This window comes from Micropterus dolomieu, linkage group LG10 (assembly GCF_021292245.1).
Source record: "Micropterus dolomieu isolate WLL.071019.BEF.003 ecotype Adirondacks linkage group LG10, ASM2129224v1, whole genome shotgun sequence".
NCBI lineage: Eukaryota > Metazoa > Chordata > Actinopteri > Centrarchiformes > Centrarchidae > Micropterus > Micropterus dolomieu.
The window spans coordinates 22,499,743-22,515,243 of NC_060159.1; the positions used below are offsets into that span (position 1 = coordinate 22,499,743).

General features: G+C 37.9%; 1 protein-coding gene across 1 annotated transcript in view; it reads left to right on the forward strand.

Annotated features, from left to right (window-relative positions):
- The window catches only part of LOC123977532 (exostosin-1), a 263,944-nt gene that overhangs the window by 223,418 nt on the left and 25,025 nt on the right, over positions 1-15,501 (forward strand). The window contains exons 6-9 of the mRNA XM_046060284.1: positions 1,778-1,897; positions 8,777-8,909; positions 12,293-12,411; positions 13,387-13,482. Of these exons, the coding sequence (XP_045916240.1) occupies positions 1,778-1,897; positions 8,777-8,909; positions 12,293-12,411; positions 13,387-13,482 (468 nt within the window). The remainder of the gene's footprint in view (positions 1-1,777; positions 1,898-8,776; positions 8,910-12,292; positions 12,412-13,386; positions 13,483-15,501) is intronic.

Below are 15,501 nucleotides of genomic sequence, written 5' to 3' on the forward strand. Positions count from 1 at the left end.
GCAAACATCAAAGACAGGCTCATTCTTGCTTGCAGCTTCCTCATTAGGCTCCATGAAGCTCTACAACTTGAGGAGAAGCTCAAGTAGCTTAGGACTCTTTGATTGATAGTCTACAACCTTCTCCTAGATCACAACTAGTGTTTTACTTCTAGTTGTTCTTGACAAGCTGATATTAGCACCATCAGTCACCGTGTCTCTTTTAGACCACAGTGGCTTTTCCATGGCCATGTTTGAAAGGTTGGCACTGTAACCATCAGTGAAGAGGTGTTCAGTTTGTGGCCAGAACACCAGAAGGGTCTTGGGTTCTAAATCCACCACCTCTTGACGGCAGATGAGGCTCTTCAGAAATATTGGTTGTAACGCTGCTTATTCCTTTTTCAGCTTCATTATCAACCTGAGAGGGGCAGCTAAGGTCATGTCTGAGCACATCAAGGAGGTAGTTTGTTTTTCTCCAAACTGAGCATCAAGAGAGCACCCTGCTCCATCTTCCTCCATCAGGATGGTCAGGTTGGCAGGATCCTCGTCTGCCTTGATTTCATCCATCCACTGCTTCTCCCCGAGGGTGTTACTGCTGCATGCCAAAAGCCAGTTGCTCATGTCTTCCATGACAATGTGAGCTGGGACCTCAATTTGCCTCTGGTGCAACACGAACAGAGTATTTGGGCTCCAAGCAGATCTGCAGAGTTTGTTGGAACATTGCCGCTGCATAAATCCTTTAAAGCAGATTAACAGGATGAGGCACAAAAACAAAACTTGATTGATTTCTTGTCACTTTTCAAATAAAATAAATGAATCATGATTATTATTACTTTCTGGTGCAATGTATGATGTTTGGCAAGGTGCTTCAACACTACAGAGATGAAAATGTTGACTCATTGAAGCTCGAATGCTCTCCCACGATGTGTGTCCTCGATACTATGTTACAGGAGTAATAACAACTGGAATGAGTTGACATATAAGCTCCATTGTAGTGCAAAAATGATTGATGAAGAGAAAATTAATTGGTGACAGATTTGATAGTAGATCAACTGTTTAAGTCATTTAGCCAAAATACTAAATATTTGCTCGTTACAGTTACTTAAATTACTTCTTAAATGTGATGTTCTGGTGTTTTTCTCTTCTTTGTATCACTGTAAATTGAATATCTTTGGAGCCAAATAAAGCAGGTATCAAAACGTCACCTTGGACTCCAGAAATTTTTATGGGCATTTTTGATTATTTCTTGACATTTTATAGATTAACTGATTGATTCCCAATCCCATTTACTTGTGCCATTTTGCCTGTGTTTTTTAAAAAGATTTCATGAAGCTAGTTTATAAGCAAAAGCAAACATATAACATCACAAAATTGTGTGAGGGCAATCTTCATGATATTTCTTGTCATAATAACCAACAAACCAGCTACAAGAAGAACAAGAAACCAACCTGAGTCAGCTGTAACACCTGAACAACACATGCTGGCAAAGTATGTGGAAACTATTTAGCAAGCAAGCAGGGAGTTTGAAATTCCCTCCATGTCAAGTCAGTATGAATGCAAACTGAACCAAACCCACATAAAAAAAAGAAAAAAAGAAACCAAGTGTAACCAGGGAAGAAAGAATTTCCTCTGATCTTCTGAGCATGTCCACAAAATTACTTCTGCTTCCTCCACCTGTCTGCCAGGCTTTACACTTCTTTTTCTCCACACACCGATTCTCATCCCCACACTCAACATTGTTTAAAAATCTAACTTAATCTATCCCACTGTCATTTTTGTCCTCTTGCTTTTCTTTCTCCAGGTTCCCTCCATTACCCGGTCTGTGGGCCATGACAGGATCTTGGCTCTCCGCCAGCAGACTCAGTTCCTCTGGGACGCCTACTTTTCTTCTGTAGCCAAAATCGTCTTAACTACACTGGAGGTAAGCTTGAAGAAATTGCCTTAATGGGAGTTTTGGATTCAGTTTTGTCAGGAGAGCTTTATTTAATCAAGCAAACTGCTACGTCTTGTTCTATACTGTACATTGCTGCTGGCTAGGAGTCACCTCCTGGACATAAAGTTTTAAAAGAAATTTTCAGTTGTCAGTTATAGTTTTTGACCGTTAACCGAAGGTTAGCTGAAAGTGCCCTCTTTTTTCCAGCAATGTTTGCTTCATGTTTATACAATTCTATCTTCTAACAATAACCACAGCATCTAGCTAAACTATAACTGGGGGTTATTTGTCTTTCTCAAGGGCACCTGGCCACTTTTAGCCTTTTACAAAACTGCGTTATTAACCAGCTTTCAGACATCTTCAGTTAACACTACCAGTCTGCACATAAAAATCATGGTTGTCACCTTTAATACATATTCAAAACACACAAAACACAACATGTCAACCCTTGAAGATTTAAGGTAGCTGTGACATAATTTGAATCCAGTCTAATGACCTGGGAAATATGATTAGTGCCAGCTGTTGATTTTAGAATTTTTATAAACAAACAGGTCATATTTTCTTAGGAAACTTAAATCTTTACACACAACCTCAACAGCAATCCATAAATGGTGATGTTTAAAGCAGCATAATTGTTTTGTTTTTTTGCCACTTGGCGGAAGAAGAAAAAGTTAATAATATTTACTCCCCTTTTACCTCTGTTTTGGTCCATCAATGCCACCAGTTGCTTAATGCTCTACTATGTTCAGCAGCTTTTCGCTAACATTGGTTGTTCGCCATTTGGTGTTGGGCAGGTTGCACATAGTCATTTTGTCACATCAAAAATCAGAGCAGTAACACTAAACTGGAACAGTAATGTGGCAGGCCGTAAGAGAATGTATTTAGTAGTCTCCCAGCCTGAGGAAAGAAGCTGCTCTGAAGTTTGTTGGTATGACAGCCGATACTTCTGTATCTCTGGCCAGACAGCAGTAGGGAGAACAAGTTGTGGCTGGAGTGGGTACTGACTTTCAGTAACCTTTGGGCTCTGTGCAGGCACCTCACCTCTCCGATGTCGCTGATGCTTGGTGGATGGGTACCAATAAAGTTCTGGGCAGTTTTAATCACCAGGTTGCTTCCTTGCAGAGACCTCTTCTCCTGGTCCATACACATCCCAAACCAATGCTTTCTATTGCTCTTCTGTAAAAGCTAACAAGAATGTTTTTGCCTTCTTAAGTTTCCTTAGGAAATACAGCCGTTTCTGAGCTTTCTTTACAAGGTTTGAGATGTGAGATGACCATGACATTTTCTGTGATTCTGATTCCCAGGAACCTGAAACTGTTCACCTGCTCCGCCTCAGCTCCACTGTTGTAGACAGCAGTGTTTTGCTGATGCTGAGAAGTAGGTTGTTTTCTGTGCACCACTCTGCAAGACAGTTGATTTCCTCCCAAACGTTAAAGTCTCATCATTGTTTGAAATCCTGCTGATGGTGGTGGTGTCGTTGTCTGTGGGTGTACGTTGTGAACCGGAGGGGCCTGAGTACTATAGTGGAGGAGGTGTCACCACCAATTCGAATTATCTGGGGTCTGTTTGTGAGGAAGTCCAACATCCAGTTGCAGATTGTGGTACTTGCTAAGCTTGATAATTAGTTTCATGTATTTATCAAGATGTGTGAGGGCTGAGTGGAAGGCTGTGGAGATGGCCATCCAAACTTTGACAAAGAAAAGTAACGTTGATTTTAACATAACATGTAGACTGGAATAAAGTATTTTGATTCTTGAAATCCAAATACAATGTGAGCGGGAGAGGCAGTGTGAAGTGCCACATGGGAAGGCCTGTACTGTCATGCAGCCCTCAGGTTAGAGGGGCTCCACTATGTGTGTGTGGGTGTATATACCTGCTCCCAAGACCAGAAAGCTAGAGGCTTACTCATTACATGACCTCGCTGTAGCTCAAGTTTAGATGGTGAACTTATTCATGTATGAGTCGTTGCTCTCTATAGCATCTTTAAATACAGACACAGAACACAATAATCCTCTTTATTACCACCATCCGCAGCTGAAGCATCACATAAACATCAATACAATCGCTATGATATATCTTGCAGCACACATTATTGTTTGCAACCATCACCTTTACCTCAAATACTGAAATCATTACCACCATTGCTTTCTGTCACCATGTCTGTCATTGCAATAACAATGAAATCACCATCATCACTCAACTTCAGGCTTGTTCAGATGAGAGAAGTGTCATGACCAACATCTGATATATATTTCTGTTATAATTACTTAATTGGACATCATTTGCATACACATGACAATGAGATTAGACACTGTGTTTTGTCCACAGTGTAATGGTTGAAATGTTGTAGAATTTTTTCAGCATGTGGCTTTGAAGTGTAATATAGTACATATTTTGAAAAATTGCAATTAAGAGATGTAAAATCAGCAGTTTGAGGGGAAAACCACTTTCACTACATCAGAACACCTTACCAATTTAGATTTAGTCTTTAATTTGGTCTTTGTATTCAATTATTACAATCCTTTAGTACATTTTTTTGTGAATTATATTTTTACATTTGGAGTATGGATTGTGCCTTGAAGTGGTATATTAAACTCAGTGCAATCAACCAAGCAATCAAGCTTCATTATTTAAAGCAAGCCTGTGTAACTTTAGCTGAACATTGGCAACTAAGGCAACAAGTAGCAATCACAGGATAATGTTAAATGCTAAAATATAGTAGCACAAGTAGAAAAGAGTCATACTGTCAGCAAACTGGCTTGAATTTACACAACAGTATCTAACAAAAGTTTGCTAACATCAGCTACCATAAGCTTCTGGTCATACCAGAACAATTAAGGCTATAGCAGTAAAACCCCTGAATGTATTAGACTGAGCAAGGACTTACTGGTTACGAGTTTAACTTGCATTTATTAGAGAAACAATGTGCTGTTGGTGCTTTCAAAATATACACACTCTCACATTAAGATATATATATTTATTTATTTTTGTTTGTTTGTTTATGTTTTTGGTTGGATATATTTGTTGTTTTTTTTACAATACATATTGCACAGAAAGCAAAACACAGATATACAAAAAATAAACAACTAAGAATAAGAAAATACCGAATGTATATTGATGTATATTATAAAACATGTATTTACTGTAGTTGATTAGTTCATCATACTGTAGCTATATTTCCTCAATATAGTAAAGTACAGACTTGGTTGTGTAGCTTAGTTACCATGCATGAATGGTTCCCATATTTTTTTGTGTGTCTGTAGCCTTTAGAAGCGTACATCAGTGGTCAGGCAACTTAATTGAGTCTTCATAGTTGGTGCTTCAGTTGATCAGGATGAAGAAGGTTAATCAATTTTACCTTCAATGTTGACCGTTTTCAGATTATAAGGAAAGAGACACAAGATCCAAAGATAAAGATTAAGTTGAACTGAAACTATGACATGTGAAGTTAAGATAAGGATTTTGCTGTACTTGCCTGAAGCTGTCATAAATGCAACCATTCTAGTGGATTAGAATGTGTCATACTAGCAAGCAGCCAACTGCTATCGATCAAAGACTACATACTCAGATTGAATATGGACCCTGCTGACAGATTGGGTGATCAACAGACCACAAATATTGATACATGTATGTTCAATTTATGTTCAGATCAATAATTTAAACATTTTAGGATTTGTTTCTCTTAAAATCACAGTGAAAACCTTAATAACACCAACAAATGTCCAGCACTAGCAGGGTATGAAATTAAACAGAAGCCCACTGACAGCCATACACTGCTGGCCAGATGTGCTAAAATCTCAGAGCCAGCACGCCACCAGGCTAAATGGGTGAAATGAGGCGTTGTTGATAACTGTAGTGAACCACATACTGCGAGCCTGACAGTTGGTGTTAGGAGGTGTGTGTGTGTGTGTGTGTGTGTGTGTGTATATTTAGAGCTAGCTGCAAGTGCCAAGCCAATTCTCCAGATACTCTCTCTGTCAGAAAACCACAATGCCTAAAAAGTGTTCTTTCATACTTTGTTTTTATTTATTCTGTTTATTTAAATGGGAAAAGTTGTTAAATATATAGTTGAAAATGTTAATAACATATTTTATTTAAGTAAAAGTAAAATTTTTTGTCACTCTGTGATAAGATGAGGTCTTTATTTATCTCCTGGGAAATTGTTAGTGCAGCATTTGCAGTACAAAGTAGGAAAGAGTGGAAAGCTACATAATTTCAATTAATGTGCAAGTATAAAAATATCAATAAACAGATGTCCAAAATACCAAAAATATAAATAAACTAAACAGTAAGGAGCATAGGTTGCTCATATCTCAAATTTCTTCTTGGTGAGTGGTACATGTATGAGAATACATGCATATGTCCGTCCATGATGTCCCATTACTGCACGTTATGCCCCAATATATCCTGTGAATCAGAACATTATAATGATTGGAATCCACAGAGAGACAGTAATCCAGAAAGAAAGAAAGAGACTATAGAGAAATCCTTACAAATCACATCAGAAAGTCATCCAACGAAGGTTAAATCTATTATGCAATTATGTAAATCTGAACATTATAACGAATAACCATAATAACATGTAATATAAAATATATTAATGTACACAATAATAATCTTTCACATTGTAATCTTTTGATTTTTACCTCTTGCATGTTTGTGTGCTGCTGCATGTCCCTCTGTGTAAGTATGTACATGTTTTGTCAAAGTAATAATCTCACATAAGGGGAAAGAAGTGCCTAGGAAGGAACCAAAAGTTAATTGTTTGTTCTGGAGGGACAGGTTTTAGCATCAGCATTGATGTCGATGTTCGTTTGTTTAAGTTTTTCTTCATATAATAACACGGATTTGCCGTGATTTTTTTCTCTCTTCTCTCTTCTTTCACATCATACCGCTATAAACTGTGGGCAATTCCCTCAGGCAAAGTCTGAAATGTAGACTCACGAAAAGGGTCTAAAAAGGGCTCAAAATGTCTGCAAGAGAGCCCTCGCGCACTTGACGATTTGACAGTGGGACGGCCCTAAGCCCTCATGGATTCACCACTTTAAGTTAATTAATTGAATTTAAACCTCAGATTATATTTGAGGGTTTTACTTATAAATTTAAGTTAATTTTGATAGAGCTAGAATGAATAGTGCTCATAGTACTGTGATTGCTGTTACAAAAAGGAAATGCAATGCTTGTTTCAATTTATGTGTTTATTTAAGACATATAGTAGAATAAGTTATATTCTTGTTGCTGTTTATTTTAAGGTTATCAACATATTGTCCCTACTACTACTGCTGAACTGGAAATAAAATACAACAAATAAGAAGATAATTGAGTTGTCCCTTGCGTCCTTCAATCCTGAATCAGGCCATTTTCAAGTATGGGCAGGAGCTGAAAATGTCTTAAACATAACAGAACTTGACAGTACATGTGTAGTGCCCCCGCCTAGGCGTATATTACTAATGTCCCCTTAAAATAACAGTGAAATGCTGCACTATTCAGACCAGGTTTTTGTTGATCAGTGGTGCTCTTGTTAAGGTTTGATTAGGTATCGGCACATAAGCGACTTGGTTAGGTTTAGGGAAACATCACAGTTTTAGTTAAAATAAATATTTTGCTATAATTAGGGGACCTTAGTTATCATTGGTACAATAATAAACACATGGGTATGGTTATGGGATGAACATGATTATGCTTTGTTTTTGTTAGTTTTAAACAGGAAAACTTTTTTTGTGATTGTTGCAGCTTTTCTAAAACAATTGTGATGAAAGTTGCAATGTTCTTTTTTGTGGTGAAATTAATGGGAATTGGTGTTAATAAGTGAAAACTGCAAAAGTGGCTGTGATTTTTTTAAACTTATCGTTGAATTATGATTGACACTTGTTTAAACACTAGAGGTTTTTATTTTGAAAAATATGTTCTTAAAACACACACATACACACTCACACAGTCTCATACTTAGGCTTGTACTTTTACTTGAGTAAAAAAAATGTATGCAGTAAACTGAGTACTTTCACCACTGATCAGCAGCAGGTTGATGTTGTGTCAGTGTTCTTTCTAGAAAGGCCCCCTGAAGACTTGACTCACTCTTACAACACTCAACCAGCTAAGCTGACCTTTGGTAACATGCCAGATGGATAATATTAGCTAAATAACTAATGGACTCCTCATGTTGGGAGCAAGCTGATGCCCTAAGTGAAGGAGGTCAAGTATCTCAAGTTTGTTCTGTGGAGTCAGTCCCCTTCTAGAGAGTTCCCCAAGCACCAGCTGCAGCTAAACATCTGGCTACTTTTATTTCCAAATATCATTGCATGTCTGGAGGGGGAAGAGTGTGTAAAGACCTTGTGAGGAAGGTTGTGTTGGCTTGAATCATCCATATGATGTGTCCTTGTTCTCATACGGCCAATTTATTGTGTTTAGATCAGATATAATGATGGAAAATAGAAATACAATAGTGATAGGATAAATTTTGCGTTGTGTGTTGCTGTGAATTTAACTTCTATTCCAAAAATTGTGTGTGTTTATGGTTGTCGCTGTTCTATAAAACACACTCTCCAAAACATCATGTTTTCTTTGGACATGATACTATATGGTATTATACAGAATGTGTATGTATGGATACTGAATGACTGGTACCTTTAAGTCAACTCAGTTAAAAATGGGACGTCATGTGTCTGAAATAAAGAGCCAAATAGGAAGACTAATTTATTTTCTCTCCCCTTACTTGCACGTCATTGTGTTTTCTCCCATTTTGTCCCCGTTCTGTTACCTTTTATCTTTGCCATTGTGTATTTGTTGTTGTTTTTTAATTTTTATCTTCATTTTTATCTCGACCACTTTTTTTGTTCCTTGTCTTTCTCCTCACATCCCCTCCATCAGATTATCCAGGATCGTGTGGACTCCCATGTGTCCAGAAGTCGGTTGTTGTGGAATTCCCTACCTGGTGGTCTCTATGCACTCCCCCAGTACTCAACTGACCCTGCCCAGTTCCCTTTTTACTATGCCATACTGGGTAAGTGTTGATCTTGTCAAATCAGGAGTTTGCCCAGGCTTGCTTAGATGCTGTTTTTTGCTATTTGTAGTTTCACCAAATATTTATAATACATAAACATGTGAAAAGATGATACCGCAAGAGGTGCACGGAACGGTGTATTATATGCATATTTTTAGATTAAGCATGACTTACACTTCCAAAGGATATCCTTATCTATGATTACATCGTGAATAAATGTCCACTAAAAAAAATAATATATACTTGCTATAAGACTGCTGTTGAAGCTGATTTCGGAAACTTAAAGCTGCAGGCAAAGAGTGAGGAGAAAGTGGCCTGGTTTGTTTACATGTATGCGTGGGTGTGTGTATAGATATGCATTCAGACTGAGTGATTCTCAACAGATTGAGACTGTAACTCAGATCGATGTTTGTCTTTCTCTGAGGAATTGCGGACACAAGGGTTAAGGGAAGAAGAAGGTAGGGATAGAAGGAAAGATGGGGCAGTTTGGTTTATGTCAGAGCAGTAAATCATTAATTTAGCTGCTGCCATCTCCAGTGCTGCTGCTCTGGGAATAACTTGTCGTCAAAGCTGTGTGTATGACGGTCTCACTCTGCTACCTTCCCATAACTTTTGATGGCAAAGCAGTCGCAACTTCTGCCTGCTAGTTGGAAAATGTTTGACTTACTGCTCAGATGTAGTGGCCTCAGGATCTGTAAAAATATCTTGATTTGATTTACATCTTTACTTTTGTTTGTGCAAAGTTGTGCCGTTATGTGGGCAGTGGAGCTACTTGAGACTGTGTGTGTGTGTGTGTGTGTGTGTGTGTGTGTGTGTGTTAGCTTTCCAGTGTGTTTCTTGTGGAGCATCTGGCTGGTTTGGCACACATACACTCACACACGTCAGCAGCCCTCACCAGCCAATAACTCCACAATCCTCTTTCAACGGGCTTTACAGGACCTGCGAGGACAGACCTTTACAGAGGAGAGTAGGTATAATGGGGCTACACTCACCAGAAAAGGGAGGAAAAACAATGTCCATTTAAAATATACTAGTTGTTTCTCTTTTTAGATAATGTTCAATTGAAATATGTACACAATCATCTGTTCTCGTGCAGGAAAGAGATAAGACTTGCAAATATTTCTTAGAGGCAGAGGTGTTGGAAGCATTTGTCAATGTAAACTGCAATTGGTAAAGGACACGATTAGGACATTTGCAGTCTGTGAAGTTAAGACCTCTCATTTAATGAGAAAATGCAAGATGAGCTTTCAAACTTAAGGGCTCAATCAATAAAACTTCTGGCCCTTGAATTGAGACCCGGCTGCAGTCTGTCTCTCTCCGAGGTCCTGAAATGCTCAGACCCTCTCTTTTTTTATATCCACGGTGCTAAATCGTCTTTACTCATCTTATCTTTCTTTCTTTTTCTACAATATCCCTATATCCCTTCCCAGTTCACACTTAATGTCACTCTAACAGCTCACACATTACAGCCGGGAAGACTAATGACCCGCACGTGAAGCTTAACCACTCTCAAGGTGTGAAAGACCCCACTGAGGTTCAAAACAGATCAAATGCCCCACCAGTCAATTAGAACTGAAGAAGGGAGGCAAAACATTTTCAAGAATCCAAAGCAAGTCCAGTTACCTTTGACTTAGCATCTTTAGATGTAAAGTTTTGGGACATAGAGAGGCAGATTTTAAAAGAATGTTCAAAATTGATGTTGCTGCTGCTGCTGAGGCCACTATTTCGAGACTACTACCTCTTAATACAGGTAAATCTCCAAAAATGCTGAGTCCCACACTTCCCACAGTGCAATTGGTCTTTGTGAGACCTTCACTAAAAAGTAATTGATTCTAACTGGCAGAACAATTTGTCTGCAAACACTTTGGTAATAAAAGAAGCATATGTTTAATAAATATGAAGGTGGCATAGCTCCTTCCAAGAAAGCTCAGATGAAGCAAAAGGACTCAGCCTATTTCTGTGACCCCCTCCCACAAGGGCAGCCCTCGTGATACACAAATACCGCTAAGCCCACCTGAGATGGCTGGTCGGGGGGCCCAGTGTCAGAGAGATGGATAGAGCTACACTAAAGAGCACTCTGGCGCCCATTTTCATGAGGATGTGTACTCCCTTGTTCCCATACCCACCTAACACCGGGCATGCCATGTGCCTGCAATCCTGGCCTTCTTTAGTTGTTGTGAATATTACGTGTGTAATACTATGTGTGTTCCCATATCTGCCCCAATTTACATATTGTGTATTTTGAGCATCTCACATACGGGCATTTACTTTTTAAGTTGTTTTCAAAAAGCTGCACTATTCAATATTTTTAAATTAACAATGATAAAAATGTGTAATGTGAGAGGGGTTATTTGAAGTGACAAACCCACACAATGTTTTTCTTCATCTTTCAACTTATCATTTTGGTTTTACTGCCCACAACTTCACTGCTTTGGGTTATCAGTTTCAAGCAGTAGCAGACACCTGTTATCAGCAAAAACAACTCACTTATTTAGCGACTAGCGAGAACACAGTGGAACATTAAGCAGCTAAAGAGCCAGATATATCCTGCTCTTTGTGTGATCTTTTCTTTCATATAAATTCAATGATTGTGTGCTTATCACATTAGTCTTACACCAAGCATGTACATAATGCTGTTTACAATGTCAAAACAAGGTATTACATAGTCGGGGTGTCACCTTAATCTGACTATAATCTATTAGTGTGCATGTAAACACACTGAATGGTGTTAAATATGTCATGTAACAGGGCTGTAGTTTTGCATTGTATTTTCTACTATTAAAAGATACAGTAGGGCATGAATGGTTTTGTTTCTAATAGAATAGAAAAAGTATTCAGAGAATAAAATCCAATGGTAGGAGCCAATGCCTTTATATTATTGATTTATTTCTTTGGCACAGGCTGCCACAGGGAGAATCAATTTCCTCAACCCCATTTACCCGTTGTTCCATATGCTGGCTATCATATATCGAAGGTAGTAATTTCAAGTTTGGTTCCGCTTCATAATTTTCTTTTTGTCCTGTTTGGTTCATTTGTTTGCCTCAATAAAATGCAAAACAAGTAACTAACAAGATCTGTTTTATTGTGAGGTTGTAAACAATACAATTACTCTTTACTGGTACAAATCACATGAGTCACAATTCACTAAAAGAGACACAAAGCAAACCCTTGGATTAGACATGTTTACTCATGCTCAGTCATGGGAACCAGGGGTATATATCCTGTCAGAAAGATTGATGACGGGTGCAGCACAGAGCACTTTGTGTCCAGTTAACCATAATGGAGCTTTATGGAGAGCTGTATCTGCACAAATCTGTGTTAAAACCCTAAATACAGGTGACCCATGACCACTGTTTCTGGGGTGTGTGTGTGTGTGTGTCCAGGAAAAAGCCCATCGCAGCAGTTCACAGCTGTGATCCATACAGTTACTCCTCTGCAGTCCCAAATCTCCCCTGTGGTGAAGCTCATCATCGCTGTAGCCAAGTCCAAGTTCTGTGCACAGGTGGGAAGTGTGTCTACATCTCACTGTAATTTGGTGCTGGTATTAAATATGAGCTGCCAAACAGACAGCAGACACGATATCAAGAGGTGTAGATATTTTATCACTTATAACTGCCTCATGTTTTAGTTTAGACTTCTCTTCGTCTGCTTCTTCTCTTTTGCTTTCTTCTATGCATCCTCCTCCTTTTCCTTTGTCCCTTCAGGTAATAAACTTTGATGAGAATACAACTAGATATACGTTTGTATTATCAAAATATTTACGAATTGTGTTTAATATTATTCCTTTTACATTTTTATGATGAACTGGCTGTGAAAAGAAATCAGATAGTTTTCATATTGTTTTGACTTTTTTCTCAAACCATTTGACTTTATCCTTTATAATTTTAGATTTTTTTCCTTTACGTTGGCCTTTATACTCTGCCGTACTGCTAACATTGTGTTTTTTGATTACACATACTTGTTTGACCTCTGTGCATAATAGTATATAAGCATGAACATGGCCTAACTAACTTGCATTTACGATATATAATCCATCTTAAAATGATCACATAAGGGAATTGAGCCCAGAAAAGACATAAGACTATGAATAAATGTAGTACATCAGCAGATGAAACAAAGTGACTGATAAAGAATTCAGTAGTTTTACATTGCATCCCTTTAAGATAATTTACTGAATAGTATAAGTTTACTGTTACACACAGCTAAAGTGAATTCTTACATTAACACACCACACTATCTACTTCATCTGTTAATCAGAAACTCTTCAACAAATATGTGAGGAAAAGAAAATCCAGACTTACCCGAAGCTTTGATTCTTAAAGATTACAAATGCATCCTGAAATGGACCCCACTGTATCTTTATACTTAACTTTGTGAAAGATATCAGCTTTTTCAAAAACCTCCATGCAGAAACAAATGTATATTGATGTTGATGGTTACATAATGTTAACCAAGTCCAATTTCTTTTCCCATACAGATTGTGGTTTTATGGAACTGCGAAAAGCCTTTACCTCCTAGGAACAAGTGGCCCTCCACCAGCGTGCCTCTCACTGTCGTTGAAGGACAGACCAAGGTAACAGCTGCTGGCTTTTTGCATCCATTATGTATTAAAAGATATTTTGTTGCTTAGCAATAAAGACATTTATCTCACCTTTATAAAACAGATTTGCTCAAAGGTACCACCAACCCTTGGCTTCTAGCTGTTTTCCAGTTACTACAAAGTTAAAATGAAAGACACTACAAAGGAAGGATGAAAAAAATGCAAAAGAGATTTTCTGATAGATGGCTCAGAGAATGACAGATAAATATAACCCGCAGATCCGTCAAGAAAAGGGTGGGTGGGTGTTGTAATTGAGTGGTGGGATTTAACACCAGGAATTGATTTGCTTGTATTTAATTCTTGTCAAATTTTGCTCCAGGGAAAAATACATAAATAAATTTGGTATCTTAGGATTTTTAGCATGTGATAGTTGTGCCAAACTGCTTCCATGCAACTTTATCATATAGTCAGACTTTAAATCAGTGTTGTTTCATAAAATGGAATAACCTTTCAGCTCTAGTGTTTTTATCCACTTACTTTTCATACTAAAACTGTGTGAAAAAATATTTCTTTCCTCTATTCCAAATCGGGGGTGCAGAGCCGCAGCGAGTGCAGATTGCCTTAACAATACAACTATGAAAGAACAATAATCCATTTTTTCAAACCACCTTAACAACACACTGAAATGGCTGCATCCCTCGGAATTCCCTTGTGGTGAGAAATCCTGGGACATGAGTGATATATTTGAAAACCAAGTGAAAACCTTTAACACTATGCATCATAAGGAATAGCACAATTGCGCTCCCATAGTCTTCACATTCACACTGTAACCATAACACAGTATATGTAAGCCTTTTTTTTGTTTGATTGATTTGTTTCCTTTTTAAAAAGTGAAAAAATGCTTTAAAAGAGGTCCATACAACAATTATAAGAAGTAGCTGCTGGAAAAATACCTCTGATACATATTGCAGAAGCCAATGAGATGGAAGATTTATATCTATTAAAGCATTAACTTATCAGATGTTAAAGCCTTCAACACATTAACTGTGATCCGCCTAAGAGGATAGGACGTGGTGAGGGATGTGACAGCAGGAGCCTGATTACCTTCACCCTTTAACCTTGTAGGTTGAAATAGTCAAAATATCTCCTGAGGATTCACCCAGACTCATAAAGAGGTAAAATACATGATATCTGTAGTGAGGAGTTAAACTTAAGACAAATCAGATACATTCTGAATCATAAAACCTCAACTTCACCAGTGGAGAAAGCTAAAATAGAGCTAATATTCTCTGCAATAACCGCAGGGAGGAATTCACCATTTAGACCTTCACTTCATGATAAATTGTTCAAGAAATTAAGCAAATACCCTTGAGAAGGCCAGATGTTCAGTCCCGTGTGGGTTGTTGTTATATTAAAACCCAAAGAAAAACAAGAGTGGACTCTGATTAAGGCTCATTGAGGCTGAAATGTATCAGTCAGTTTTAACTTCAATGAACAGTCACTGAAAATGAAAGGCTTTTATTTGCTTTATTACTGCCGAGTGCCACAGATTTTTTTTGGCTTCTATTAACATTCTTGTAAGTCCTCAGTCTACTGAGCATGTTTGTTTGTTTTTCTGCAGACAATTCTGAACCAATTGGCACTTATTAATTGTTATAAATACTTGGTCTTTTGTTCCGTTGATTGCTTACATGTGTCCGGGTTCTGGTTTTTGGGGGCCTGCGAGTACTGTTGTAATCACAATGCTGATACTTTGATGATATACAGTAATCATAGTGACCATGTTGCACCAAAATTCATCCCAAATTGTATGCTAACAAATCTGCATTGTAACTCTTGTAGCTGCTGGTGCTGCTCCTAAAGAGGCCTCCACAGAACCGTTTCTTAAATCTTCAGAAATTCCCACAGTAATGGGGTTTATAATTGAGATCTGTACTGAAAATACAAAGTTTTTCAATCAGTATAATCAGATGGATTTTAAAGACCCTGATTCCCCTCACAGGTGTTTTCAATTATTTTAGCTGATTTAACTTCTCCACAGGATTGTGTGTT